The 27,358-nt window shown below is 37.9% G+C and overlaps 1 protein-coding gene across 1 annotated transcript in view; it reads right to left on the reverse strand.

The window, feature by feature from the left end:
- The window catches only part of LOC309483878 (dynein axonemal heavy chain 11), an 80,836-nt gene that overhangs the window by 24,787 nt on the left and 28,691 nt on the right, over positions 1 to 27,358 (reverse strand). The window contains exons 43-62 of the mRNA XM_082149947.1: positions 27,181 to 27,331; positions 26,967 to 27,098; positions 26,235 to 26,408; positions 24,654 to 24,858; positions 23,811 to 23,976; positions 23,620 to 23,722; positions 22,527 to 22,766; positions 22,287 to 22,448; positions 20,786 to 20,979; positions 20,535 to 20,697; positions 19,396 to 19,519; positions 18,316 to 18,458; positions 18,041 to 18,202; positions 14,084 to 14,317; positions 7,131 to 7,277; positions 6,905 to 7,018; positions 4,221 to 4,364; positions 2,495 to 2,677; positions 1,851 to 1,952; positions 1,603 to 1,737 (exon numbers count right to left, since the gene is read on the reverse strand). Of these exons, the coding sequence (XP_082006073.1) occupies positions 1,603 to 1,737; positions 1,851 to 1,952; positions 2,495 to 2,677; positions 4,221 to 4,364; positions 6,905 to 7,018; positions 7,131 to 7,277; positions 14,084 to 14,317; positions 18,041 to 18,202; positions 18,316 to 18,458; positions 19,396 to 19,519; positions 20,535 to 20,697; positions 20,786 to 20,979; positions 22,287 to 22,448; positions 22,527 to 22,766; positions 23,620 to 23,722; positions 23,811 to 23,976; positions 24,654 to 24,858; positions 26,235 to 26,408; positions 26,967 to 27,098; positions 27,181 to 27,331 (3,178 nt within the window). The remainder of the gene's footprint in view (positions 1 to 1,602; positions 1,738 to 1,850; positions 1,953 to 2,494; positions 2,678 to 4,220; positions 4,365 to 6,904; positions 7,019 to 7,130; positions 7,278 to 14,083; positions 14,318 to 18,040; positions 18,203 to 18,315; positions 18,459 to 19,395; positions 19,520 to 20,534; positions 20,698 to 20,785; positions 20,980 to 22,286; positions 22,449 to 22,526; positions 22,767 to 23,619; positions 23,723 to 23,810; positions 23,977 to 24,653; positions 24,859 to 26,234; positions 26,409 to 26,966; positions 27,099 to 27,180; positions 27,332 to 27,358) is intronic.

The following is a 27,358-nucleotide window of genomic DNA, read 5'->3' on the forward strand; positions in this document are numbered from 1 at the left end:
TGGAATTATAAGCGGAATTACAACAGACATCATAAGTGTGTTTTTCTTTGTATTGCAGAAATGAGACTTAGGTTATGAAAATTGGGAAACACATTTTCCTCAATGAACATACAAATATTTACATTTACTATCCAAAAGTTTGGGTCAGTATGTCAAGTACTTCAACTCTACAATGATGAATTAAAATGATCAAAAGTGACAAAAAAATTGAACATTTAAAATTGTTAAATGACATTTAAATAATACAATTTGTAAAATGTTATTTTTTCTATTTAAAATAAATGTTTTTAATTTGACATTTCTACCCATGAAACCCTAAAAAAAAGTTGAAAAAATATATAATAATAATTACATTTACTGTTTTGCCATCACGGACATTACTCATTTAAAACATACTGAAATAGAACGTTTTTTTTTATTATTGTAATAATATTTCACAGTGTTTTTTAATTAAATATGCAGCCTTGGTGAGCAAAAAATCTAACCGACCCCAAACTTTTGAACAGCGAAGTATATATTTGCAAATACAGTGAGCCTAGTAATATCAAGACAAATTGATTGAGACAAAGGAGAAGAAACACTTAAAGGCGTGTTTCAACCTCAAATCTAGCCTTCAGACCCAGATAAAAACCTCACTCTCAACCCAATGGCAATTGATCAAACACAGACAGAACATGAGCGATAATGTATACAGTCACAATTCACCTAAACTGGCTTTGAAAGTTTAGTTACATGTTCACTCAGCATCAATTTAGTACTCATTTAAGACTTCAATAATATCGCAGAGATGCTCCTGCAATGATAAATCTTATCTGACATTCCCTTTGCAGGGGCCGAGCTTCTAGAACATGTCGCATAATAAATTCCCAGACAGTTAAAAATCACTATAATTTTAGCCTAATGCATTATGGATTGCTTGGAATATCACTCAGTCCTGGGTGAAGCGTTTTTAATTTCCAACAGCTGTTAAGGCTTTGAGGTAAGTTAATGATTACATATAGACGGGCTGATTTATTAGTCTAAACACTATTGCTTCCAGGTCAATGGCATAAAGACAAATCATTTGTCTTGATATTTTTAAAAGCCAAGCTGTCCCATTGTAGCCCTATTCATTTCTCTGAATAAGAAAGTCGAACATTTTAAATAAAAGCGCTAAAAGAAACATTATGCTATTATTTTTTGCATTACCAGTGCTAAAGATTTTAGATAATCTCACGTGGATATATATATATGATCAAAGCTACCGGGAGTGAGAAAAGAGAAAACCATTTAAAAGTCGAGTATGTACACACAAATCCAGTTCATCCCTCATAAACCAATTATCCTGATCTCCCCATTCAGGAAAATAGACAGCAGATGAATATGTGCCCTTCTTGTTTCACTGTCCCGAACTGGCCTTCAGCCATCTAGCCCCTTGCCCAGATCAATGGTGCATTTGCCGTGGTGCACCCCTTCCTTCCGAGCGCTCAATCTCAGCGTCTGGCCAAACATTTAAGCCATGGCCTCCTCCCCTTTGAGTGAAGCCAAACTCATGTTGAGATTAGGTCTGCCTGTGCACTCTCCTATAACCCCAGACCCTCTCCTCTCACAGCCGGCCAGTACCTGCAGGCCTCCCACCAGCCGATTGGCCAGCTCAATGGTCTGGCTGGTGCGTGTCACTTCCTCCTGGCAGCACAGTTTCTCAGTCGCCGCCTTCTCAAACTGAGCTGTTAGGCTTTGCAGATGCCTGTCCAGATCCTGTCAGCACAAAGCTACTATGAGATACTAATACTTTATATCTATATTAAGTATTATTGACTGGTTATGGTGCTTGGATTTTACTGTATAAAATAGAGAACATTTTCACTTACTTCCAGTTTCTTTCTAACATTGAGCAGTTTTGCAGTAGCAGCTTCCAGTTCAGTATTGGCTTGTGCCAGAGCCAGACGCTTTGGTGCAACCTCACAATAAACCTTAAAACCAAACACTCTTTCCTTACATGTGCACAAACAAAAACTGACTTCTTGAAATAAATGATTGTTTGTAATTTTGAAGCTAAAAACCACTTTGAGTTAAATAAAGTTACAGCTCAATATTTTCAAATTATTTCCCAAGGATTTTAAAATTATATTTATGATTTCTTTATTACATTTAGAAGTTAGACTTTTCTTTATGCATTTTATTTAAAATGTTATTAAAGCTAAATAAATTATTTACTGAATTTAAATTCCTCAAATTGAATTAATATCTATATATTTCAACTATAAACAAAAATTATAATTTGTTTGTTATTTTAAAGCTAAAAACTATTTTGGCTTAATGAAAGTTACAGCAGATTTATTGATTGTATAAGTTAGCTTATTTTTCAAAAAAAAAAAGATTTAACCAATCAGATCATTTAAACTATGTTAAAATGAATAGAATAAAATGTATCGAATTTAAATTCATGAAACTGCATTAATATACATATTTAATTTCATGTGTTTTTAGTCCTGTACGTGTCACACTTCCTCACCTCGTAGTAGCGCACTATGTTGATGGCCCACGCACAGAGGCCTGCAGCTGCGTAGGACTTGGTCCGGACGTGATCGGGGTGGAACTCTGGGTTTCTCAGGTATTCCTGCTTCACTACGCTCAGACAGGACTGAGGGATGTGCTCTTTATCATAAGAAAGTAGTGCCTGCAGAAAGTCATCCACCTACAGATGAAGAGAGTGATTATATCATTATTATATTTCATTATATATAAAAAATATTTTTCCTTCTGAAATCAGTCTAATATGATGATTTGGTGCTCAAGAAACATTTCTTATTATCTATCTATAAATTACAGAAACGTATCTCTGTCTGTCTGTGTGTCGGTCTGTATGTCTGTTATTCGCATATCTCTCGAACCGTTAGTCCGATGGATTTCAAACTTGACAGGTGTCTTACTACGGGCACGAGTAAGTGCAGTGCCATGTTTGACGTTGTTTGGATAAGAAATGCAAAAGATAGCAGTTCTAGCCGCTGGCCACTCCCCCTCTCACACTGACACTGAGTGAGCACAGCGCAGGACCAGAGGCCACTCCCCCTCTCACAGCGCAGGACCAGAGGCCACTCCCCCTCTCACACGGACACTGAGTGAGCACAGCTGGCCCCTCCCCCTCTCACACTGCACACTGAGTGAGCACAGCTGGCCCCTCCCCCTCTCACACTGCACATTGAGTGAGCACAGCGCAGGAGCAGAGACAGAGAGGGTCGAAGAAAGCAGCTGAGCTTAAGTAGCGTTTTCTCTGAGTTCACTGTGTAGAATCGTCGCGCTTATTCACTCCCTGAATCGTCGCGCTTATTCATTTGTGGATGTTAACTGAATCTGTAAGTCAGCTACACTGTTTAATTCTGAATATTATATTTTACTCTGGTGCGCTTAACGTTATCGCTACTGTGTAATAGTAGCCTATGCTATTCACCAACTAAAAATATCCTATTCAATGCGTTTACAGTCTCTTTCACGGCCATCATTTGTAGTGGCCTATTCACAAACTGTTTGCTCAAGCGTAGCGTTTTCTCAGAGTTCACTGTGTAGTCTGCTCCCTCAATCATGTAGTTCAATTTTCCATATTTATTGTATGTCATACTGTTAGTATCGGTATTTGCTTTCTACCATGCACAAATAAAAATGTCACTGAACTTTTGCTGTGTAATTGTAACATTACAGATACAAAAATTCTAAACTAATTCAGATAATAATTTAGAGAAATTAGGTCAACACAACATATCAAGTACAGATTAAATTGCACAGACATTTATTTCAAAGCATCTTAAAGAAGAGTAAATGCACAAACACTGGACATGAAACAATCTGGGGTAAAATGTTTACACTGAAGGGCACAGTAGTAATAAAGCACAGTTATGACCTTTTTTCATTCCTGGGTCTTTCCTACTTAGGACTCAACCTGCAACCTCTGAATATGCATCCTAGTTCTTTATCCATCTGATGTATCACACAACACACTTTCAAAAGCCATCTCCTCCCCTTCATGCTGACCTCATAAATCAACCTTTCCCTAATATTTCCATTTCTATCTCATGTGACATGTATTTAATATTCTCTTCCACAGAAGTGCTTTCATAACATGGTGTATTCATGACACTGTACCAGGTTAGCGGGGTCTGCGGGTCAAGGGCTGGTTGTGGATTACACTTGCATGAATCAGACAGCACTGGGTGTGTTATTGTCATACAGAGCAATGCCTTCACCTTGCCCATGAAGACTCTGGCGGCCTTCCATCCGCGGTCTTTTGGGATTCTCCCGCGTGGAGCCAGCAGCACCATCACAGCCGCGGCGACGTTAATCACACCCTCCGGAGGATTCGGGAACGTCTTTAACTCTGTCAGATTAACCTAAAAGACACAAAGGAGGAAGAAAAACTGAACTGCCCTTTTAAACCATCAAATTCAGGAGACAAATATTTGAACCGGTGGATGCTGTGATGTATGAGGCACGGGACACAACATTTCCCACAAATTCACCTGAAATTACTTTTTAAAATAACAACATTTCCATTTCAAAATGACCCAGAAATGATTACTAGAATGTAGTTAACAAAAATGTAATGCACAATTTCATTTTGTCCTTTTTATCAGTCACTACTGCTAAATTTACCAGTTCTCAGACCAAAACTCAATACTTAATAAAAATGTAAAATGAAAAACAGAAATATTAATATATTGAAATGGCACTACTTACTTTTAGATATATGCCTATTTTAAAATTGTCTGCCAACTTAACACCATTGTATATTTATGAAAATACGGGTGCATCGCACATATAGGGGCTGTTACACCTGCTAACACCTGGCCACTTCATGCGTTTTCTGTGATCGGATAGCTATCCGATCGTGAAAAGACCAGGTGTAAATGCCCTCCGAAACGCATTCGAGACGGATTTAAATCTGATCGCTCAAACCACAACAGGAGGAGGTCTGGGCCGCATTCCAGACCAAACTGGACAAGTGTAAATGCATCTGGTTGTTGCCAACGTGCAAACTATGCAAATCAAAGTGAAAGTAAGTCGCAGACGTTTAACACACAATCATCTTCGCAGCAGCGAGAGTTCTTACCAGAACCAGGAAGTATGACCATATTAGCCCAGTTCTGTGAACACTGCACTGGCTCCCTATTAAATATTGTATACATTTTTAAATATTGCTGATTACTTACAAAGCATTAAATGGTTTAGCTCCCCAGTACTTGAGCAAGCTCTTAACGCATTATAGTCCATCACGTCTACTGCTATCTCAAAATTCCGGCCAGTTGATAATACCTAGAATATCAAAATCGATTGCGGGCGGTAGAACCTTTTTCTATTTAGCTCCAAAACTTTGGAACAATCTTCCTAACATTGTCCTGTAAGCAGACACACTCTGTCAGTTCAAATCTAGACTATAAACACATCTCTTTGACCTGGCATACACACAACACATTATAAACTTCTACAATTCAATGTTAGGCTGGCATAGTTTAGGTCAGCCGGAACCGGGAACACTTCCCATAAATCCTGATGTACTCGTTACATCATAAGAAGAATGGCGTCTTCGCTAATATTAGTCTCTCTGTTTATCCCGAGGTTTACCGCAGTCCGCCGGATCCAGGCCGTATCCAGATCTGATGAAGGACCTGCGCCTGGACACGACAACAACGCAGTCCTGAAGTCTCAACTAGTCTCTCCCCTGTGAAGGCCTCCTTCCCTTCCCTTTACCTCTCTACAGATAAAACGTTGTCAAAATAGTTGCGGTTCACATGGCTACGTGGAAGCGATAAATAATTCTGTATTATACATTTTTAAGGCCAGACAAGTAATTTGTTGAGGTCAATTTGTAAAGAAAGACTACACGCCTGCACACACATATATTCAAACGTGCATACCTATAGACTATACACGTAATACGCATGTGCACGCCGTCAGCGGTTTCACAGGTTTGCGTTTTTGAGCCAGGCACTGTTTTGTGCAAATGAGCGGGAGAGCGTTAAGGGTTTTCTGTTAGAACGGTGTCGTCTTAGCGGCCCCTAAGTTAATAACTAATGATCTTTGCAACGGAAGTGAATCAATCAAAACTAACTTTAGCTGGACAATAACTTTATTGATGCTGTAAAGCCAAACAATCTCTGTTACTTTAATTTCCTATTATCACTGTAAAGCGGCTTTGAAACAATCTATATTGTTAAAAGCACTATGTAAATTAAGGTGACTTGACATGAATTGACTTCATTTAAAGTAAATAAACGAAATGATCTTACCAGTGCTGTTGCCGCTCTCTCCAATTGCGGTCTTTGATTTTTAAATTAGCTGATGATCAATAAAATGCAGATCATATCTGTTGCTTTCGGTGACATGAACTGGATATAGCGTGGGAATTGAAGATCGGATTTATATCCATTTTGTGAAGACACATTTATGTGACCAGGTGTAAATGGAATCGTTTTGATAAATCAGACAGCTATCTGATCAGTAAAAACGCATGAAGTGACCAGGTGTAAACAGGCCCATATTCAAACACACAAACACACAATACCATTAAAAACGATTATGCTTAAAATAACAGTTTTCTATTTAAATCTTTTCTAAAAAGTAATTTATTGCTGTGATGGCAAAGCTGAATATTCAGCATCATTACTCCAGTCTTCAGTGTCACTGAATCATTCTAATATGTGCTGCTTAATATTTGTGGAAATCATGATTTTTTTTTTAAGGATTCTTTGATGAATAGAAAAGTTCAAAAGAACAGCATTTATTTGAAATTGAAATTTTTGTAAGATTATAAAGGTTTTAATTGTCACTTTTGATCAATTAAATATGCCCTTTCTGAATAAATTTTTTTTAGTGTATAAACTTTACATTTGCACATATATTGTAAATAGTTTTTTACATTTTTAAATATTACCTTGTTGAGTGTTTGGAGTGCAGTTGTAGCCGCCTCTAAAGCAGGCTCAGCTTTAGCCAAATCACATTCACATTCCCTCAGTCTTCGTGACACCTCTGCTTGCATGGCAGCAACCTGCAGAGGAATACACACTCTCATAAGTAATGTGGAAATATTAAAGCACCATCTTGATATTCAGTAAAGACACATCTCAGATCCTCTAGCTGTAAGGCTTTGGTTTCTCTACCCTTTGCTCCTCAAGGTCAGCATCTGTTCTCTTCTGGCTCACTTTTTCTGTCTGCAGGCCAATCCTGGCCATGAGAGCCTCAGCGGCCTGGTTCTTCATCGTCAGCTCTACTTCCTGTGAGTTCAGCTTGACGGTCAGATCCTCAACCTGATGTGATTATATGAAGTTTACATTTAGAATAAGATAATCTCTTAATTATTCACAATTACCTTATATAAGAACTGGTTAATACAGGAAGCAGAGTTCTGTTCTTAATTGACCATACAACATATACATTTTGGGGTCAGTAAGATTTTTTTCAAGATATTAATATTTGTATTCTGCAAGGACAGATTAGATTGATCTAATGTGACAGTAGAAACATTTATAATATAATTAACAAAAAAATCAATTTCAAATAAATACTGCTCTTTTGAATTTCTATTAGACAAAGTACCTTGAAAAAAAAAGCAGCACAACTGTTTTCAACATTGATAACAATAATAATAAGAGCACCAAATCAGTGTATAGAATGATTTTTGAAGGATCATGTGACACTGAACACTGCAGTAATGATGCTGAAAATTCAGCTTTGCCATCACAGGAATAAAGTAATTGTATTTAACATATTAAAATTAATCAGTTATTTCAAATTGTAACACTATTTCACAATATTACTATTTTATGCTTTTTGTTGTTATGATCATATATAATATATTTTTGGTATTTTGATAAAATTAAGAGACTATAATAAAAAATAAAAAATCTAACTGACCCTAAACTTTTGAACAGTATTCTACACTAGTCAACATTTGAAGTGGATCAAAACCTTTCATCAAAGTTATACATGAATTTTGAACAAAGTTCCAAGACAAAAAAGGGTATTGGAGCAACTCTCACTCGATTGCTCCTGTCTGCCGTGAGTGTTTTTGCTTCGGTGCTGTAAGCTCCGTCTTAGCCTCGTATTTCCTTGTTTTGAACCAGAATTTACTACAATTTCTAGTTGTTTATACTACTACTAAATACGGCTTGCCCAACATCGCTGGCTTCCGTTGCTACTAGCACAACACGGTAGTAATTCGCTAGCCTGCTAACGCGCCACCCGTGCGCTCAGCTATTTTTATTTATTTATTTGTCTCTCGCGCGCTCGCGCCTTTGAGTTCATAAAAGCTCAGGTGAGTAAGAATCACTCAACAAACACGGTGAGTAATGTCTTGTCCTGTTATTATCATGCGTCGCGTCTGAATGCGTTGTTGTTTTTGGAGCTCTATCGATTTGATTTATAATTCTTGATTTTTCTCGCTGCCTGCTGTGAGTGTGTTTGCTTCGGAGCTGTAAGCTCCGTCTTAGCCTCGTATTTCCTTGTTTTGAACCATCATTTACTACAATTTCTAGTTGTTTATATTACTAACGTTACTAAATACAGCTTACCCAACCCTGACGCATAACACGCTAGTAATTCGCTAGCCTGTTAACGCGCCACCCTTGCGCTCAGCTATTTTTATTTATTTATTTTCTCTCGCGCCTTTGAGTTCATAAAAGCTCAGGTGAATAAGAAACACTCAACAAACACGGTGAATAATGTCTTGTCCTGTCATTATCATGCGTTGCGTCTGAATGCGTTGTTGTTTTTGGAGCTCTATCGATTTGACATTATTTTTCTCTTTAAACCCGCTTACAACGAACATTTTCTACTTTTCCTCACTGAGAAGCACTACTGCTCAAACCTCATTGTTACAACGCGGACTGTTGAGCAGACGCGTCTCAAGCCTATTAGTGATCCAACGCTGCATACTCTTAAAGGTTACGTCCGTGGATCACGGCTGAACGCGTCTTCTCCACACTCACTTATAAACAAACACTTTTTTTTCTACTCTACACCCCTACCACTAAAAAACCTCATAGTTACAACGCGGACTGTTGAGCAGACGCGTCTCAAGCCTATTAGTGATCCAACGCTGCATACTCTTAAAGGTTACGTCCGTGGATCACGGCTGAACGCGTCTTCTCCACACTCATTTACAAACAAACTTATAATATAAATTAGTATTAATATTGATAGCATCACTGGTAGCTTCGTTGCTAACTCACTGTCCATCTGTTAAAATGGCGAATATATCAGATGTAAGTAGTCTACCGCTTGGTGCAGGTGAGGACACATTTGAGCTTCACGCACTGCAGTCTGAGCTGGAAGCTGTTGAGAAACAGATCCACAACCTTTTATTGAGACAGGCCGAGCTGAGAGACCGGTGTTTGGCTCTTGAAACATCACGCGCCGACGCACACAAATCAGTGTTTAACGTTACTAACCCGCTGACTCCGACCGCGTCTACTCCGTGCGTTCCTCAGCATCGGTCGCAATCAGCCATGGTCTCGTTCACTCCGGCTCCAACACGCCACCACGAAGCCTGGGTGGTTCCGCAGCGGAAGACGCGAGTCAGGTTTAGACCAAGACTTTCTCCGACCCTCCCGGTTTTCGAGTTATCGACACAAAACCGCTTCTCCCCTCTACGCGAAACAGAACGCGATGCTGTGATCATCGGCGATTCCATCGTTCGGCACGTACACGCTACGTTAGGTACAAGTAAGGTGCAAAGTCACTGCTTCCCTGGTGCTCGTGTTTCTGAAATCGCTGCTCGCGTTCCCGAGATCCTGAACGGTGACGAGCGCGTCGGAACTGTGGTCCTGCACGCGGGAGTGAACGACATCAGGCTGCGCCAGACGGAGATTCTGAAGAAAGACTTCAGGAATCTAATCGATACGGTACGCAGCACATCGCCTGAAACAACGATCATTGTGTCAGGACCGCTTCCCACGTACCGACTAGGGCATGAAAAGTTCAGCAGATTATTTGCGCTAAATGAATGGTTAATGTCATGGTGCAATGAGCAGAAACTGCTCTTTGTAAATAATTGGAATCTGTTTTGGGAGCGTCCTAGGCTTTTCCGTGCTGATGGCTTACACCCAAGCAGATTCGGAGCGGATCTTCTGTCAGATAACATCTCCAAAATGTTAAATACCCTTTGACTAGTAACCAAAAGTCCAAATCATAGTCTCTGCTGCACCAATTCAACTGATATAAATACTAGTGTAGAACATTGCATAGAAACCGTGTCTATTCCTCGTTTAGTGAGATCAAATAATAAATCTAATGCAGGATCTAGGAAAAATCTAATTGTTATTAAAACAGAAAATGTTGCTATTAGTAAACAAAAACTATTTCTAAAGCTAGGTCTTCTAAACATTAGATCACTCACACCTAAGGCAGTTATTGTAAATGAAATAGTCACAGATAATAGCTTCGATGTACTTTGCCTTACTGAAACCTGGCTTAAACCAAATGATTATTTCGGTATTAATGAGTCTACTCCTCCTGGATACTGTTATAAGCATGAGCCCCGTCTGATTGGCCGTGGCGGAGGTGTTGCAACCATTTATAAAGATATTCTAAATGTTACTCAGAAAACGGGTTATAAGTTTATTTCATTTGAAGTACTTGTACTAAATGTTACGCTCTTAGATGTTAGAAAAACATCCCTATTATCTCTAGCCTTGGCTACCGTATATAGACCGCCAGGGCCTTACGCTGATTTCCTAAAAGAGTTTGCAGATTTTCTCTCAGACCTATTAGTCAATGTCGATAAAGCATTAATTGTTGGAGATTTTAACATACACGTAGATAATCCAAATGATGCGTTAGGAGCTGCGTTTACAGATTTATTAAATTCATTTGGGGTCAAGCAAAACGTCACCGGACCAACTCATCGTCTTAATCATACACTCGATTTAATTATATCACACGGAACCGATCCAACCGATATAGATATCATTCCACAAAGTGATGAAGTCACTGATCACTACATGGTAACTTGCATATTACGTACTGCTGTAATATGTCATGCGGCGTCGCGTTATCAACCAGGCAGAACAATCCTCCCATCCACCATAGATAATTTCTCAAATTGCTTATCTAATCTGTCTCAGCTGCTGCCTGAACCCAAACAAACAGATGAACTAGAAGAACTAACTAGCACTATGAGCACCATTCTCTCTAGAACATTGGATGTGGTTGCACCTATTAAATTAAAAAAGGTCAGAGAGAAAAATAAAGCACCATGGTATAACAATACTACGCATGTTGTAAAGAGAGAAACCCGTATTTTGGAGCGTAAATGGAAACAAACTAATTTAGAGGTCTTTAGAATCGCGTGGAAAGACAGTATGTCACGTTATAAAAAGGCCCTAAAAGAGGCCAGGGCTGAGCACCTCCGCAAACTAATAGAAAACAACCAAAACAATCCAAGGTTTCTATTTAACACCGTGGCTAGACTAACAAATAAACAGACGTCACCCGAACAAAATATCCCGTTACAGTTCAGTAGTAATGATTTCATGAACTTCTTCACTGAGAAAATAGAAAGCATCAGAACCACAATTATAAACGTTCAATCTTCAATCGCGCCTTACAATTCAGCTTCAATTATCACCCCGAAAGAACAATTACAGTGCTTTACAACTATAGAACAAAAAGAGTTAAATAAACTTATCACTTCATCTAAAACAACAACATGTTTATTAGATCCTATACCAACTAAACTACTGAAAGAAGTGTTATCTGTAGTGGAAGAGCCTCTCCTCAATATTATTAACTCGTCTTTATCTTTAGGTCATGTTCCAAGAACATTTAAACTGGCAGTTATAAAACCTCTCATTAAGAAACCACAATTAGATCATAATAATCTAGCAAATTATAGACCCATTTCAAATCTTCCATTTATGTCTAAAATATTAGAAAAAGTGGTGTCCGCTCAACTGGGCTCTTTCTTGCAACAAAATGATATCTATGAAAAGTTTCAGTCTGGATTCAGACCGCATCATAGCACTGAAACTGCGCTCGTTAAAATCACAAATGATTTACTTTTAGCTTCTGACCAAGGCTGTATCTCAATACTAGTTTTACTTGATCTTAGTGCTGCGTTCGATACTATAGATCACACAATACTCTTAGATCGACTACAAAATTATACTGGTGTTCAAGGACAAGCACTAAGCTGGTTCAAATCATACCTATCTGACCGCTACCATTTTGTCTATTTAAATGGAGAAAAATCGATCATAACTCCAGTAAACTATGGAGTGCCGCAGGGATCTGTATTAGGCCCTCTGTTATTTTCAATATATATGATGCCACTTGGAAATATTATAAGGAAACATGGAATTAGTTTCCATTGTTATGCTGATGACACTCAAATATATATTTCATCACGGCCGGATGAAAACGCTACATTTTCCAAATTGACAGAGTGTGTTAAAGATATAAAAGATTGGATGACACGTAATTTTCTTTTATTAAATCCAGACAAGACAGAGGTAATACTTATCGGTTCAAAAAACCGCCCACAAAACCTCGCACAATACAACTTTAACATCATAGGATGTCCTGTTACTTTATCCTCTACAGTAAAAGACCTGGGTGTTATACTCGATTGCAACCTGTCTTTTGAAAATCATATTTCTTATGTTACAAAAACAGCCTTTTTCCACCTTAGAAACATTGCTAAGCTACGTAATATGCTATCAGTTTCTGATGCAGAAAAGTTAGTTCATGCATTCATGACCTCGAGACTGGATTACTGTAATGCTTTATTAGCTGGTTGTCCTGCATCCTCAATAAACAAGCTACAGTTAGTCCAAAATGCCGCCGCTAGAGTTCTTACGAGATCAAGAAAATATGATCATATAACACCGATTTTATCATCACTGCATTGGTTACCTATAAAGTTCCGTATTAATTACAAGGTATTGCTACTGACTTATAAAGCCCTAAACGGCTTAGCTCCAGTCTATTTAACGGATCTTCTATCGCCCTATAATCCATCGCGCTCTTTGAGATCACTAAATTCAAGGCTTTTGGTCATACCTAGGATATCCAGAACCACCAAGGGAGGGAGAGCATTTTCACATTTGGCTCCAAAACTCTGGAATAGTCTTCCTGATACTGTTCGTTGCTCAGACTCGCTCTCCCAGTTTAAAACTAGATTAAAGTCGCATCTCTTCAGCCAGGCATTCATATAATCCTACAGTTCAAACTACAATCCGGCCTCTATCCAATGCCAGAGGAGAACTGGCCCCCGACTGAGCCTGGGTTCTCCCAAGGTTTTTTTTCTCCATTAAGGCACCTGATGGAGTTTTAGGACACCATTAGGTCACTTGATGGAGTTTTTCGGTTCCTTGCCACTGTTGCCTTTGGCTTGCTCAGTTGGGGATATTTTGGGGATATCTAATTTAATTTTATCAATCAATAAATTCCTCTTGAAACAAACTTTGTTGTATTATTTTAATTTAATACTGTGAAGCTGCTTTGATGCAATCTGTATTGTGAAAAGCGCTATACAAATAAACTTGACTTGACTTGACTATTGATGAACTTTTTTGATCCACTTCAAATGTTGACTGCTGTTGAATAAATTACATCGCCAACAATCCAATTTGAGTACAAATTTGAATCAACAATTAAAAAGAAACAGCATTTTAAAAAAATGTATCTATTTAAAGGTTTACATTCGATTTTTCAATGCGTCTCAGACATTTAACGGTAAAATTTCACAAATTTACTTTAGATCACTTTCATCTAACACACGATCAAATTTAATCTCATAATCAAAGCTCTCCAAGACCTTGCAAAAAGCTTTTTACGACTTGCTGAAAGTTGTAAAAGCAACTTGTTGTTTTTTTAATCTAGATTCCATTATCAGATAAAACCTCTGCAACATTTGAATACTAAACACTATATCACAAAGGCAAGCAATCATCAGACTATCAAACTCAGGGTTTATGAGTCCCTCAGCCTCCAGCGAGTGATCTTGGGCATATTAACTAGCAGTAACTAAATCCCCTACACAATTCCACGACTCCAGCCTTGAGGAGTCCACACGGGTCGGTTAAGAACTGTGGTGTCGATGGGTTCTACACACCTGAGAGGCAGTCGTCTTGAGTTTCTGAAGGCCAGACTGAAACCTGCTGTGTCTCAGATGCAGTTCCCTCTCTCTCTTTCCCAGCAGACTCTCGTAAAGTCTCAGCTGCTCCAGGAAGCTCTTGGGCGTGCTGTAGTTGTGCCTCCTCTCATTGCAGCAGTAACGCTCGCTAACCTGCTTGGCGCTCACGTGAGCGTGGGCCATGAAAAGACTGATGGATTCCCGAACAGTTGGCTGTAAAGACGAGAGAAAGAGTGGGGAGAGAGGGTAAGAGAGGGACCTGTTCAGATTAAATGCTCTTTAACATCCTCGGCTGTCAAGGGCCCTGAAATATCATCTTCATAAATCCAGAATTCATCTCCAAGTTTGTAAGTCTTTTGCCGGCTTCTGGACTTACTCAATCTGAAATTTAAGTGCAGGACGCAGGAGGGAAGATTAAGCTGGTAGAAGGCTGGGAAAATAATGGCCAGAGGCTGGTGACACCCTGTGTAAAGTAGGGCGAGGTGTTTGTCACATGGCTTCTAACTTTCTGAGACTGCACGTTGTGTTTTGTTTATTGGTTATTTATGATGCGCACTGCTGTCTGATGACTGACTCATTTATCAGACCGTTAAAGATCAATTCACACAAAGGCAAATGCATTTTAAAAGATGCAAGAACACAGATCATAATTCACTGAAAAGCAATAAAACATGTACATGTAACTGGGCTGGCAAGAAAAAAAGAAAAAGAAAAAAAGAGACTGTTATAAATGAAGACCTGACTTAATGCTATTTGATAAACAGCATATTGAGTTAAATGCATGTAAATAATCCATCAATCTCTTAAACTCAAAGGTCACTGTTACCTGTGTCAGAAATAAAGCACTTTTACACCCATAAACGCATTAAGATACATGTTGCACAAAGGTGGGATTTGGTCATAAGTCTAATCCAAGAGCAAAACATATAAAAGATTAAATAAAAAATATATATAAATAGTTATATTGACTTTTCACAGAGATGCAATTTAAATAGGGTTACCAAAGTTAATGCGTTAACACAAACACTGTAAACCCTTAATGCTCAAAATAATTAACTGGTTTAAGTAGGGTAATCTTAAATGAAACAAAATAGTTCAATCAAATTAACTTTGAGTATTTGGAACTTTTTTTTTTGAGTTCACAAAACTGACACATTTGAAGTAATCTGAATTGTTTCAGTGTTTTGAGTTTTATGAACTATTTAACTGAAACTGGGCTGGGATTTTTATTTCCCAGCATGCTTTGCCATGACAATCAAAAGGGAGAGTAAATTATAATAATTAAAAAAAAATTTTTTGCAAGATTATCATTAAGTGGGAGATTCTGTAGTTTAATGTTTTACTATGCTAATTTAGAAGAGTTTCTGTTATGTTGGGTTTTTTGTAGGGCTACCATCATGGTGACGAGTGGAGCATGAGCTTGGTTTGAGAACAAATATATGTTATGTTTTATAATATCGTACTCATTGCTGTGCTATGCTATTGCTATCAAAGCATTGTGTTACCACAATTAGCAAGTTAGCATTATTGAATTAGCTAGTTTAAGACAGCCAAGTTTCCACTACTAAAAATATTTGAATTGAGATTACACGATCATTTTAAGTTAAATGTATGAATTGGCTTACTTAAACATTTGAATTGCTCATAACTTATATTTGAGTACAAAATAAAAATCTGCCAGTTCTGCTTCCTTAAACTTTGAATTTCTTAACTGATTACCACAAATTATTAAAACGTATTCGGCTTTAAAGTGCATACAAGTTAGTACATATATTAAATGTTGTATTTTTTCTGAACTTTTTTTACTGTATTTATTTAGTTTACCACCCATTTATGAATAAATTATGAAGAATGTTATTCTTATAATTCAATTAAAAATTAAACCCAGTCAAATGTTTAACAAAAGTAAAAGTCATTTGCATTGTTTGTATGGTGAAATTTAACTGTCATCAACGCTCAGCAAGTGAAATATCCCGGCTAAGCCAAACACTTCATCACAACTTCAGCATTCAGCTAGGCTCGTCATCCATAACTCCATCAATTATAACTCCAAGGTTCCTGGCTGACCTTGATGATCAATTGAACTTCACAGACCACATTGCTAGAACTGCCCGGTCATGTAGATATGCCTTGTACAACATTAGGAGGATCAGGCCCTTCCTATCAGAGCATGCTACACAACTCATTGTCCAAGCGCTTGTTCTATCCAGACTGGACTATTGTAATGCTCTCCTGGCTGGTCTTCCAGCTTGCACTGTCAAACCTCTGCAACTGATCCAGAATGCTGCAGCCAGAGTGGTCTTTAACGAGCCGAAGAGAGCACATGTCACTCCTCTCCTCACAAAATTGCACTGGTTGCCAGTTGCCGCTCGCATCAAATTCAAGTCACTGACGTTTGTCTAGAACAACCACTGGCTCTGCTCCCTTCTTCTTTTTATTATTTATCATTTTTTATAAAAAAATACAAAAAATCCCGGTTTGCATTTACTGTGTGTTTTTATGCAGTTTGCAAAGTAAAGAAGATTTTTGTTGTGCAAGTGAGTTGACTGTTGCAGATTTTTTCTCTCTCATCCACTCAAATTGCTGAGTTACACAAAGGCCAATCATTTATTTAACTTTCCTTAAAAAGCAACTCAATGTGTTATCTACAAACATTTTGAGATTAATTGTGATAACATATTTTAATTGACTGAAATCCCTAAATTCAACTCCAGTATTATAGTCCAGCACTGAGTGAAATACACAAATAGGAAACAAACCCACAGCTGGCCACGAGTCAACACACACACACACTCTCACACATTCACGTACAAACTCCAGTACATACACACAGTCTGGCTGAAACAGCTGTGGCTTCTCTGGGGGTCAGTCTGTGTGTATTAATCACTGATGCTTTATTAGCATAAATGATCCTGCTTAGTGATCGTTCCACTGGTGCAGGGAAAACAACAATGCCGAAAGAGAGAGAAACTGCATCTGTCATTGAGCTCACTGTGCATGTGATCAGCCATTTGTCTTCACTTCAGAGTCGAGCTAATGATGAGGAATCTGGTGCACATGTAAATGCGAGGAGAGAACACTCATCGAAAGAATTATAGTGTCTTTTAGCCTTTTCGTTTTTCTGTACGATGATAAATGAAACCTCTTTTTTCTAAGCCTTTTGAAAGAATTAAAAAAACTTCCTGTAAATTATAAATCAATATGGCATTAAAAAACTAACAGAAACAAGAGAATTAAACTTATTTTTATTAATTATTAAAGACAGAAAGACTACAAACACCCTGTTTAACCACTATTCACCCAAACCTGTAAATTATGTCATAATCTTGCCCTCTGCTTTTATAATATGGAAGAAAGTGGGCAACATGTCTGCTTGTCATACGGGATTGGAATGAAAAGTTGAGAATTTCATAATATTTTTGGATGACCTGGCCAGAATGAACTGGTGTTAAAATCAATTAAATCAATCCAAAACCAAGTTTCTTTGGAGTTCGAAACAGCTTGCCAGGGAATTTTCCAGAAAAGTTCCAGCTGGTAAACACCTTTAAGCTATGGTCCATGCCGATTACATATTAGGTAGGTGTGCCTCTGAGGCTCCGCCTTCTTTGACGTGGAAATATTCTCCGGTTGACCAGATACTTTTTGAACTGCTGTTTTCTCACCACTGTCATTTTTGTTGTGTTTTTGTTATTGAGACGTCTATTTACATATTCACCTAAATGCCGCTCCCAGAAGAGTGGGCAATGTCGGGATGTTTGCCAACAGCGAAGAATGAAAAAGATCTTTACCCTGAGTATATCGGGACCTTTGGGATATCCCATGACTATGCAAGAGCTGTAGCCAAAACTTTTACAGACAAGGAGCATTTATAGATGAAGTACTGGTGTGGAAATCCAATGAAGCTACTTCCACTGACTGATTGAAGCTCATGTTTACCTGAATACTTGGGATGTCCTGCAGGAACTTCAAGCTGACAGACTGGAGGGCCTCCAGGGACCATTCCTGGAACCAGTCCAGAGTGGTGCAGTTCAGCAGGGCTGGGAAACGCCGGGCACGTAGACGCAGGTTATTACCTACTGGAGACATGCAGAGCACGACCTACACACACATACAGTATGCACACACTTTAGATGCTTATCTATGATCCAAACAAGACATGCACAAAAAAAAATCAGACGTATATAAAAAAAAGACAAACATTGCAGTGAGACCTTGAGTTTTTGTCGCACTCGATTCATAAAAAAGCTCCAGCAGTTCTCATAGTTGTCCAGAAGGCCCAGTTCCCGCAACTCACTCCTCACAGCTTTCCTAACACCATCCACCTCCTCTTCACTCAACAGATCAGGGATCTCACCTGGAGTCAGACCGCCACAGAACACATTCATTTCACTTAAACCGGTCACGTACATGAATGCATTTCCATTGAGCAAGTAACATTTAGGTACTTGTTAATGTTACTAGGTAACATTTTATTCTAGATACAGTAGTATTAATCCAAAAATGACAATTAAGCAGTGTTGTTATTGTTGAAGTGGCGAGTATACTAAAATAGTGACAGATTTTATTCTGTTTTCTTCTGTAATGGATTATCGAAAAAGAAAAAATGTAGAGCGGGGATTGGTTCTATGCAACGGTTGGCAGGGAGGTGAGGCAGATGAACGTGAGCTTGGAGAAGTCTGTCGTTTTCTCTAGAAGGTCTGGTTATGGACACTTGGACATTTTGATTAAGCATTATGAGGTCAAAACATTTTTCAAAATGAGACGATTTTTTTCACAAATACGATCTATAATATGCATTTAGAAAACAGATAGGGATCATTATTGCCACTAAATTAATTAAATAAATACAAATCTAATTTAAAAGGTAAAAATAAATATAAATAATAATTATATTCTTGTGTTACGGAAGTTACTACACTGACAAATAAATGCTATTCTAACAAGCCTTTAATGGCATGTAGGAATAAACTCTCTCTGAAGCATTTAAGCATTATCAATTATACACGCATCAGTTAAATTATGTTACATTTGTTTACTCCGATGGTCTGCCGCTTTATTCTGGATCGAGACCTAATCGGGTTTCCGACCTCTGCGCTTGACATCAGTGACGGATGAGAGCCACCATCTGTGTTCTGGGGTCTTGATCCAATGACACGCAGGCCTGTTCCAGTCACCCTTAATCTACTTCACTGGCCCCACTCCATTTACATATGTTTCCCATTCATCAGACCAACACACAATGAGCCCCCCTGTGGCGTGTATGAATGTGTGCGTGCGCGGGAGGGTCTGACCTGACGAGATCAGGGTGCTGATGATGACGAGAAAACTGTCCTCTGGGATCTGAGCGTCTGTGAGGAGCAGGACTGTGGGGATGTTTTTCACCCCCGTCTTCATGTACAATCCAGCCAAATCCACCTGAAAATCCATGAGAGATAGTTGAGCACACTACCAACATGGAAGAGCAAAAGAAACTTCCAAAATCAGTCTGGAATAAAACATTCAGATACATTAAGTTATGGTGCTCATGTGGGAGATTGGAGTTTGAATCTGGTCCAAGCCATGTCCCGATCCCATTCCGCCCTCTTCTTCTAATCATTTTCTGTCACCTTTCCGATTTTTCGCTTAAAAATGGCTTTAATTAAAAATCTCCAGAATCAACAAGTTGGCACTCCAACAACAGCAAGTAAATTGACAGGCCTGTCAAAAATCCTACAAGTTGGTTGAAAGCTGTTTGCTTTGAAAGTGGCATCTGTGTGAGCTTTGCTTCAAACATTCCTACACTGCTGACAACAGTTAATGGACCATTTTGCCGAAACTTAGCTAATGTGACCACAGCAGGGGAAAAAAAGTGAAAGTTGACTCTCTTTTATATAAATATACCCTCTTTTAGGCCAAAATGTGAGACTGCACATATACATATATGCATAGAATCAGGATGAGACCAGGACGAAGTGTCTTTTCATGATTATGTGTAGAGGGCATCAAACAGTGTATAGAGATCAATGCAGCTCGGTCAACTGGCCTCAGATTTACCACACACTGATGAATGAAATGATAGCAGCGGCCTCATCAATAGGGCATTGAAATATTTGCCTTGGTTCTTTAATAGGATCTGGCAATTACTCCCCATTGCATCCGGGCAGGACTAAATGAGATCGATGGAGCCGGACGGGGTATTGATCAGGGAAAGTGTTGTCTAAAAGAAAGCTTGATCTCTGGTAATGAATCACCACCATTTTAGATTTCTCCTCACCCAACAGCAGTGATGGGTACTATGATTTGGGCGGCTGATGTGGGTTATGACCGCTTGGCACATTATCATAGTCACATTTGTTGTGGTTTCTGCTGTATGTGGTTTTCTAATTTTCATCTTGTATGACAGTGATTGTATTTTACAGTCTATTGGAGCGAAGTCTGTAGACGATGTTACCTTTAGGTCTTGCATGCTGTATCCCTTGCTGAGGGTGGGCTGGAACACATCCATGTTGGAGAGGTGGGCGGCAAGGCGGGTCAGGCTTTGCTTGCCACTGCCGCCCACACCTACGAGCAGGGCGTGGCCTCTAGGACATCCCAGGATGCGACTGATCCGACACCTGCAGAAGCCAGTCAAAACAACCGTGTGTGTGTAATTACAGTTAAATCTGTATTCACTAAAGCACAGACTGCAGGCGTAGCACTCACACGTGCTGCATGGCTTCCTGGAACAGCACCAGGTTCATGGCAGGGTGGAGCTCATTGTAACAGTCCAAAGCCTCATTGAGGATACAGCTGAGCTGCTCCCATCCAGCTACGGGCATGTAGGAAGGTTCTGCAGATCCCACACTGCTGTGCAGGTATATTAGAGGCTCCTGCAAAACTGCCTCGTCCTCCATTTCCTTTAAGAGACACATAGAGGCAACTACTTTTTAAGCAACAATAATATGAACTGATATATATTTACATCAGATAACTTGGAGTGTCTGGAGTTCTACTAATGATCATTTGATAGCTTCAAAGTGAAGCAGCAATCAGAATAGTTTATAGTAGTTTTAGCAGAAAGATTTGTTGTGTGTATTTACATTTACATGGACACTTTTTGTTTTGATTTCATTCCGATTGATGAATCCGAACATGAACATGAGTGTTTACATGAACGCTAAATAAAGTGATTGGGTTGATGTCACAAGCTTCAAATTGAATTTGATGTTTTGTGCAGACTGCAAGAATAAATAGTTTCCCGCTGTTGGCGCATACTAACCATCCTTCTGCCATCACTTTGTTTTAAAAAGCAGACTTTATATTTAACTATTTTGGGTCCTGAGTATGAGCTTTGTGCCGTGCTGCTTATATTTATCAAGCAGTAAAAACGCCCTTTCCACAACCAAAACAAGGCATCTGTGGATGAGCGTCCAAAGCAAAGGACAGCTGGGATGACATTGTCCTGAGGCACTACACAGACAATGAGTGGAATGAGAATTTTAGAATGATACGACAGTCATTTATTACACTATTTTCAACAACAACAGCTTGTTCTGTGCAAATACATCATTACGCCATTTCTAAGTGCAGAACTTTCCCGTTTCCGTTTTTAATCTGATCAAGTGTTTGCATGTACTATCAAACGGATTAGAAAAGGTTTAAACCACCCCTTACAATCCGAATGAGATTTGGCCAATTCATTCAAACAGATTATTAGGGTAAATTTAAACGCAGCTACTGTTATTTATTTATTTTTTTAAAAAAAATTTTTTAATATGTATATGTTTAATTTATTTAAAGTAATTATAATTACATTGTTATTAATTTATTCATTACTTTTAAATACATCTATATTATAATTTATAGTAATTATAAATATAGAAATATAGAAATTATTGCGTTTATAATTTTTTATTTTTTTTATTTAGTTATTTATATACATTGTTTTGGTGTATTTCTTATTCACTTTATTTTTAATGTAAGAGTGAGTAACTTGAATGTGCAAGACTTCCGGTGTCATCCACTTGCACTTATTTTATCCGTACAAAAACAGTCCGTAATGCTGCTTGGTGTTCAAACTGGTATTTGTTATCATATTATTTCAAACTGACTACATGTCAGAAACAAACATATTTTGGAAATAAGAAAAAGTTTGGAAATAAAAAACAAACAAAAAAACGAAGAGAACTTTAACGGCAGTAAACTGTAAAGTGTGCTAGTTTACCTCGGAGGTCTGTCGTGCAATATCCGTCTGCAACCTACGGAATAGCCGGAGATCGGATGGTTCAGAAAAGCGATCTGAATATACTCTTCTGGATTCATGGATCCAAAGTCGAACCAGATCCGCACCCTGTCTAACACACTCTGGCCTGGAGAACAGGAGACCCTAGGTGGACATACGTACACAGATTAAAAAGTGTTGGCTAATTCAACATTATACAGAGGGCACAGAGAGAATGCTTACCTGGAACAGCCGAGAGAGATCCCACAGATTGAACAGACAGTAAAACTTGTTTGAGGTGGGAAGGAAGTGCTGGATCACCCGGTCATGGAGGGCTACAGCCGCTTTCACCACTGCTGGACCACTGCTCACCACAGCTGGGCTGAAAGGCAACCTCTGCAGGTGGAAGCCCAGGATAGAGCCGAACATGGAGCTGAGGGTCTCAGGGCTGGGTGTGCTGACCGCTAACACTGTGAAATGCCTCTGATGAACAAAGATAAGGACAGTGATTTTCATATTATATAACATACAATAAACTTTTTGTGTTTACCACACTTTTTTTTTTTACCACAATATATTAATATAATTCAACATTTTCTAACAGCACATTATGTCCAGAAGAAACAGGGTTCAGAATTTAAAACGGGCTCCCTTTGAATTCATGAGTATGAATTTAATTGGCCACGACAGGATACTGAATTGGGATTTGCTACAGAATTGGGAACTGCATTTTAAAAATGTGTTACTCCAACATTTTTTTTTGTATGAATTATACCCATTTAATCCCTGATATGTATAATTTATGTTTAATGTATTAATACAAAAAAAAAATATTTATACTTAATTTAATTGTAATATATTATATTTGTATATATATATATATAATAAATCTATGAAATCAATATTCAAACAATGTTCAAAACTGTAAAAATAAAGCACAACAAACCATCCACATTTTATGCAGATAACTTTTTAGCAGATACATATTAATATTGACAATTTATTTCATTATTTATTAATTATATATTAAATAAATAGTATTTTATTTCACAAATATATATTAATACACATTTCAATAGGTGGCATTAATATTTGCTAATACTAAATATGTGGTGCATATGATGACAGGTTTATGTTTAGTATAATTTATACCAAAATGCATCATTAAAAACTACACTTAAAGCAAGATTAATTTTATTTTCAAGATTATTTTTTACTTAATTCCATTTTAATTCTACTTGACAATTTTAAATAATTTTCAATTCAGTTCTGCATGCTGCACAATCATGGTAAACATGCAATGTGCAAATGTGCGATAAAGAAGGAATTCAAATACCTGCAGTCTGGGGTTAATTGTGAAACTCCCTGATGTAGGATTCATACAACAGACATAATGGGTGTTGTGTATGTCTTTCATTGTTAACTTTTGGCTGTCATACCTAAAAACAAGAGAGCAAATGCTGTTCTAAAGGATTTTGACAAATAATATCTCTCTTAAGTGGAAAACAATGAAAGATGCTGCGTAACCAGTGCTTGTAGTCCAGATGCTGGCGAATGAGAGCGTGTGGCTGAGAGGTCCCGTAACTGTCCACAGCTCCCATGTTCATGTCATCTATGAAATAGATGAGTCTCTTGTTTCCAGAGGGCGCGTAACTCCTACCAGCCTTCCTCTCCAGAGGTTTCTCCATTGCCTCTGATAATGACAATATAAAGTGTTGCCTTAAAAGGACTGTGACTACAAAATTTCATTAGCATAATTTTCAAAGAAATCCTATGACTAATAGGACTACTTTTTGACTAAAATAAGCTGTATTTGTTTATATATATCAAATCATACAGTGTCATGCTCTTCAGTCTAAAAACATTTAATCTGTTTTTAAGGTTTAACAAAGCAAACATATATTGAGCATCTATTAAAGTACACTCTGAGCGCCTGGTTCGAATCACTGGATTAAAGGAAGAGTTCACCCAAAATGTTTTATTCTGTCATCATTTACTCATCCTCATGTTGTTCCAAACCTGTATGAGTTTCTTTCTTCTGTTCAGCACAAAAGAAGATACTTTGAAGAATGTTGGCAATCAGTTGACAGTGGCCATTGACTTCCATAGTAGAAAGAAAAAAAACCTATTGAAGTCAATGGCTACCGTCAACTGTCTGGTTATCAACATTCTTCAAAATATCAACTTGAGGGTGAGTAAATGATGAAAGAATATTCATTTTTGGGTGAACTATCCCTTTAACTGATCTATTATTACCATCACCGGATGGAGTGAAATTTTGCATATGGACCACAAGGAGGTGCTGTTCAACACATTTGAAGACATGTTCTCTTTAGAGAAATGTGAAGAAATGCATGCTGTCACACTTACTTTGCAGCATGGAAGCAGTGGTATAAAAGTGAAGGGGAACTTTTGCAGTTCTAAAGTTCTCTGGTAGTATTTCCAGAAGGTTCCTGACCAGAGCAGACTTCCCAGTGCCTGCTCCACCGACCAGCATAAGAGGCTGAGACGTCTCCAGCAACATGCTCATGAAATACTGCAGCCTGACCGTCTCGACTGTTGGGACTAACATAGCCTATAGACAAAGTGAGTGATGGGGAGAAAAAATGGCATATTACTCAAGACATATTCAGCTAAGCTAAATCAATAAATCAGGGGTTTTCAACTCTGGTCCTCGATGTCCACTTTCCTGGAGAGTTTTGCTCTAACCCTAATCCAACACACATGAACAAGCCAATCAAGCTTGGAGCTAAACTCTGCAGGAAATTGGGCCTCGAGGGCCAGAGTTGAGAACCCCTGCAATAAATAATGTTGTTCAAATGAAATATTACTTAAGGAGCCCTAATATTAATAAATAATAATAATAATAATGATGAAAAAGTAACCATTCTATTTCATTAATTTCAAAACCTTTCAAAAGTTTGTGAAAAGGGCAGTGAGATTTTTTTCATTTTTTTAAGAAAGAAAGAAATGAATACTGTTATTTAGGAAGGATATATTAAATTAATCAAAAGTGACAGAAACTTTTGTAACAATGTAAAAATCTTTACTATTTCAAATAAACACTGTTTTTCAAAGAATAAATCAAATCAGCATATTAGAATGATTTCTGAATGATCATGTGACACTAAAAACAGGATTAATGATGCTGAAAATTCCACTTTGCCATTGCAGGAATAAATTACATTTTAAAATGTAAAAATAAATAAAAATAATAATAATAATAATAATATTTCACAATATATCATTGTGAAATAGACCGCAAAATTCATACTCACCGCAAAATGTTGAACAGTAGTGTACATATTGTTTATCATATTACATATTGTTTATATTATGTTTAATCAGTAATCAGAAATCAAAAAGTATTTATGTTTATGTTTTTTTTATGTGCAAACTCTATCAAAACATTGTTTAAAATACTTGTATTTCAGGAAAATCAGCGGGAAACTTTGCAAGAGCACTTTGATGAACTTTGATAAACTTTTAGAACATAGTTCTAGAGTGAGACACAACAAACCTGTAGATCCAGTTCATCACTATGACTACCCTATTATCAACATTAAGTCTTTATCTTTCAATAATAAAAACGGAGACAATGGCCTCACACACACACACACACACACACACACACACACACACACGCACGCACGCATAATTCTGATTACTTTGAATTGTAATCAGAGCCAAAACTCCTCTGACTGCAGGTTCAGCTCATGATGGAGGGAGGTTGTTTTCTCTGTATCTGCTCACTGACCCACTCTAATGCACTAACTGCACCAAATTAGCATGCCATTATTCTGAAATTAAAGTGGTTCTCTGTGAGAGTGAAATTTCTCAGGAGAATTTTCTCAGAGGATCACAAAGAAATATATTGCGCAGTTAAGCGCATGTTCACGCCATGTTATCATGTACTGTATGTAACAGGAAGTATTGGTGTATTAGTGTCACCTGCACAGGTGTATCAGGGTCCATCTCAAATGCCGGAACCCTGTCAGTCCATGGCAGGAAGCGTCTGGAATGAGGATCTAAGTAGTAGTCAAAAACAGATCCTTGGACAGGAAACTTCCCACTCTTCATCTCTTTGATCCACCACTGGCTGAACTCAGCCCGATAGTCATGGAGCTGGGAGATCAAAAAAGACAATAAAAATAGAGACATAAAAACATAAAGAAATCAGTACTGTAACCAATTAGAATATTAGAGTAAATTCATTTGTATTTGCTACATGCCCTTGATTATATACACACACACACACACACACACACACACACACACACATATATAAAATTGATTATGTTGTAGTCAACGTATGATTTTTCCTGTGAGCTTTTTTTTCTATGCATTCTTTTTGCATAGTAAAATAAAACCTATAGCTGTAGTTTTCTTATTTTTGGCAAATAATTTTGTCAGATTACCTTACGTTAATTAAATTAGAATACCTCAACCAAGTTTAGTGTTTTGTTCTTCCCTCATATTTAAAATGTTTAAAAATATATATTTTGATTGTTTAATGGAACTTGTAGGGTCATTAAAAACAAACATCCCCTCCGGACATCACTTTTGGCCACTACTGTACATATTTTATGATTGGGATGATCTTACAATCAATTTTCTACAAGCATGAGAATTTCTTTTTCTCATTTCCAGTTGAACAGAACAGAACACAACAACCCATAATACCTGATCCTGAAATGTGGCTCCACCAAATGCCCACACACAGGCAAACACAAAGTATGTCTCATAGATTTCGCGTGGAGAGTCTGCTGGAATGTTCTCAGGAGTTAACAGACAATCCAACAGGGAGCACAAAGTCTGAGAGAGAGAGAGACGTCAGTAGAGATTTGAACCAGAGTATAGGCCTATATGAATGAGTGTATCTGTGAGAACGGTATACCTGAACCATGCTGTTCTCAGGAATAGGAATAATTGTCTTAAAGGAGTTTCTCATTTTTTCTATACAGCGAGGGACGTATTTGTCAAACAGAATGGTCAGGTGTGCTCTCTCGGTTTGTCTCTCCCTCCGATCAATCCAACTCGTAACACACCTAGACGTGGATGAAAAAGAGGTTGTT

Source organism: Leuciscus leuciscus, assembly GCF_965113295.1.
Source record: "Leuciscus leuciscus genome assembly, chromosome: 20".
NCBI lineage: Eukaryota > Metazoa > Chordata > Actinopteri > Cypriniformes > Leuciscidae > Leuciscus > Leuciscus leuciscus.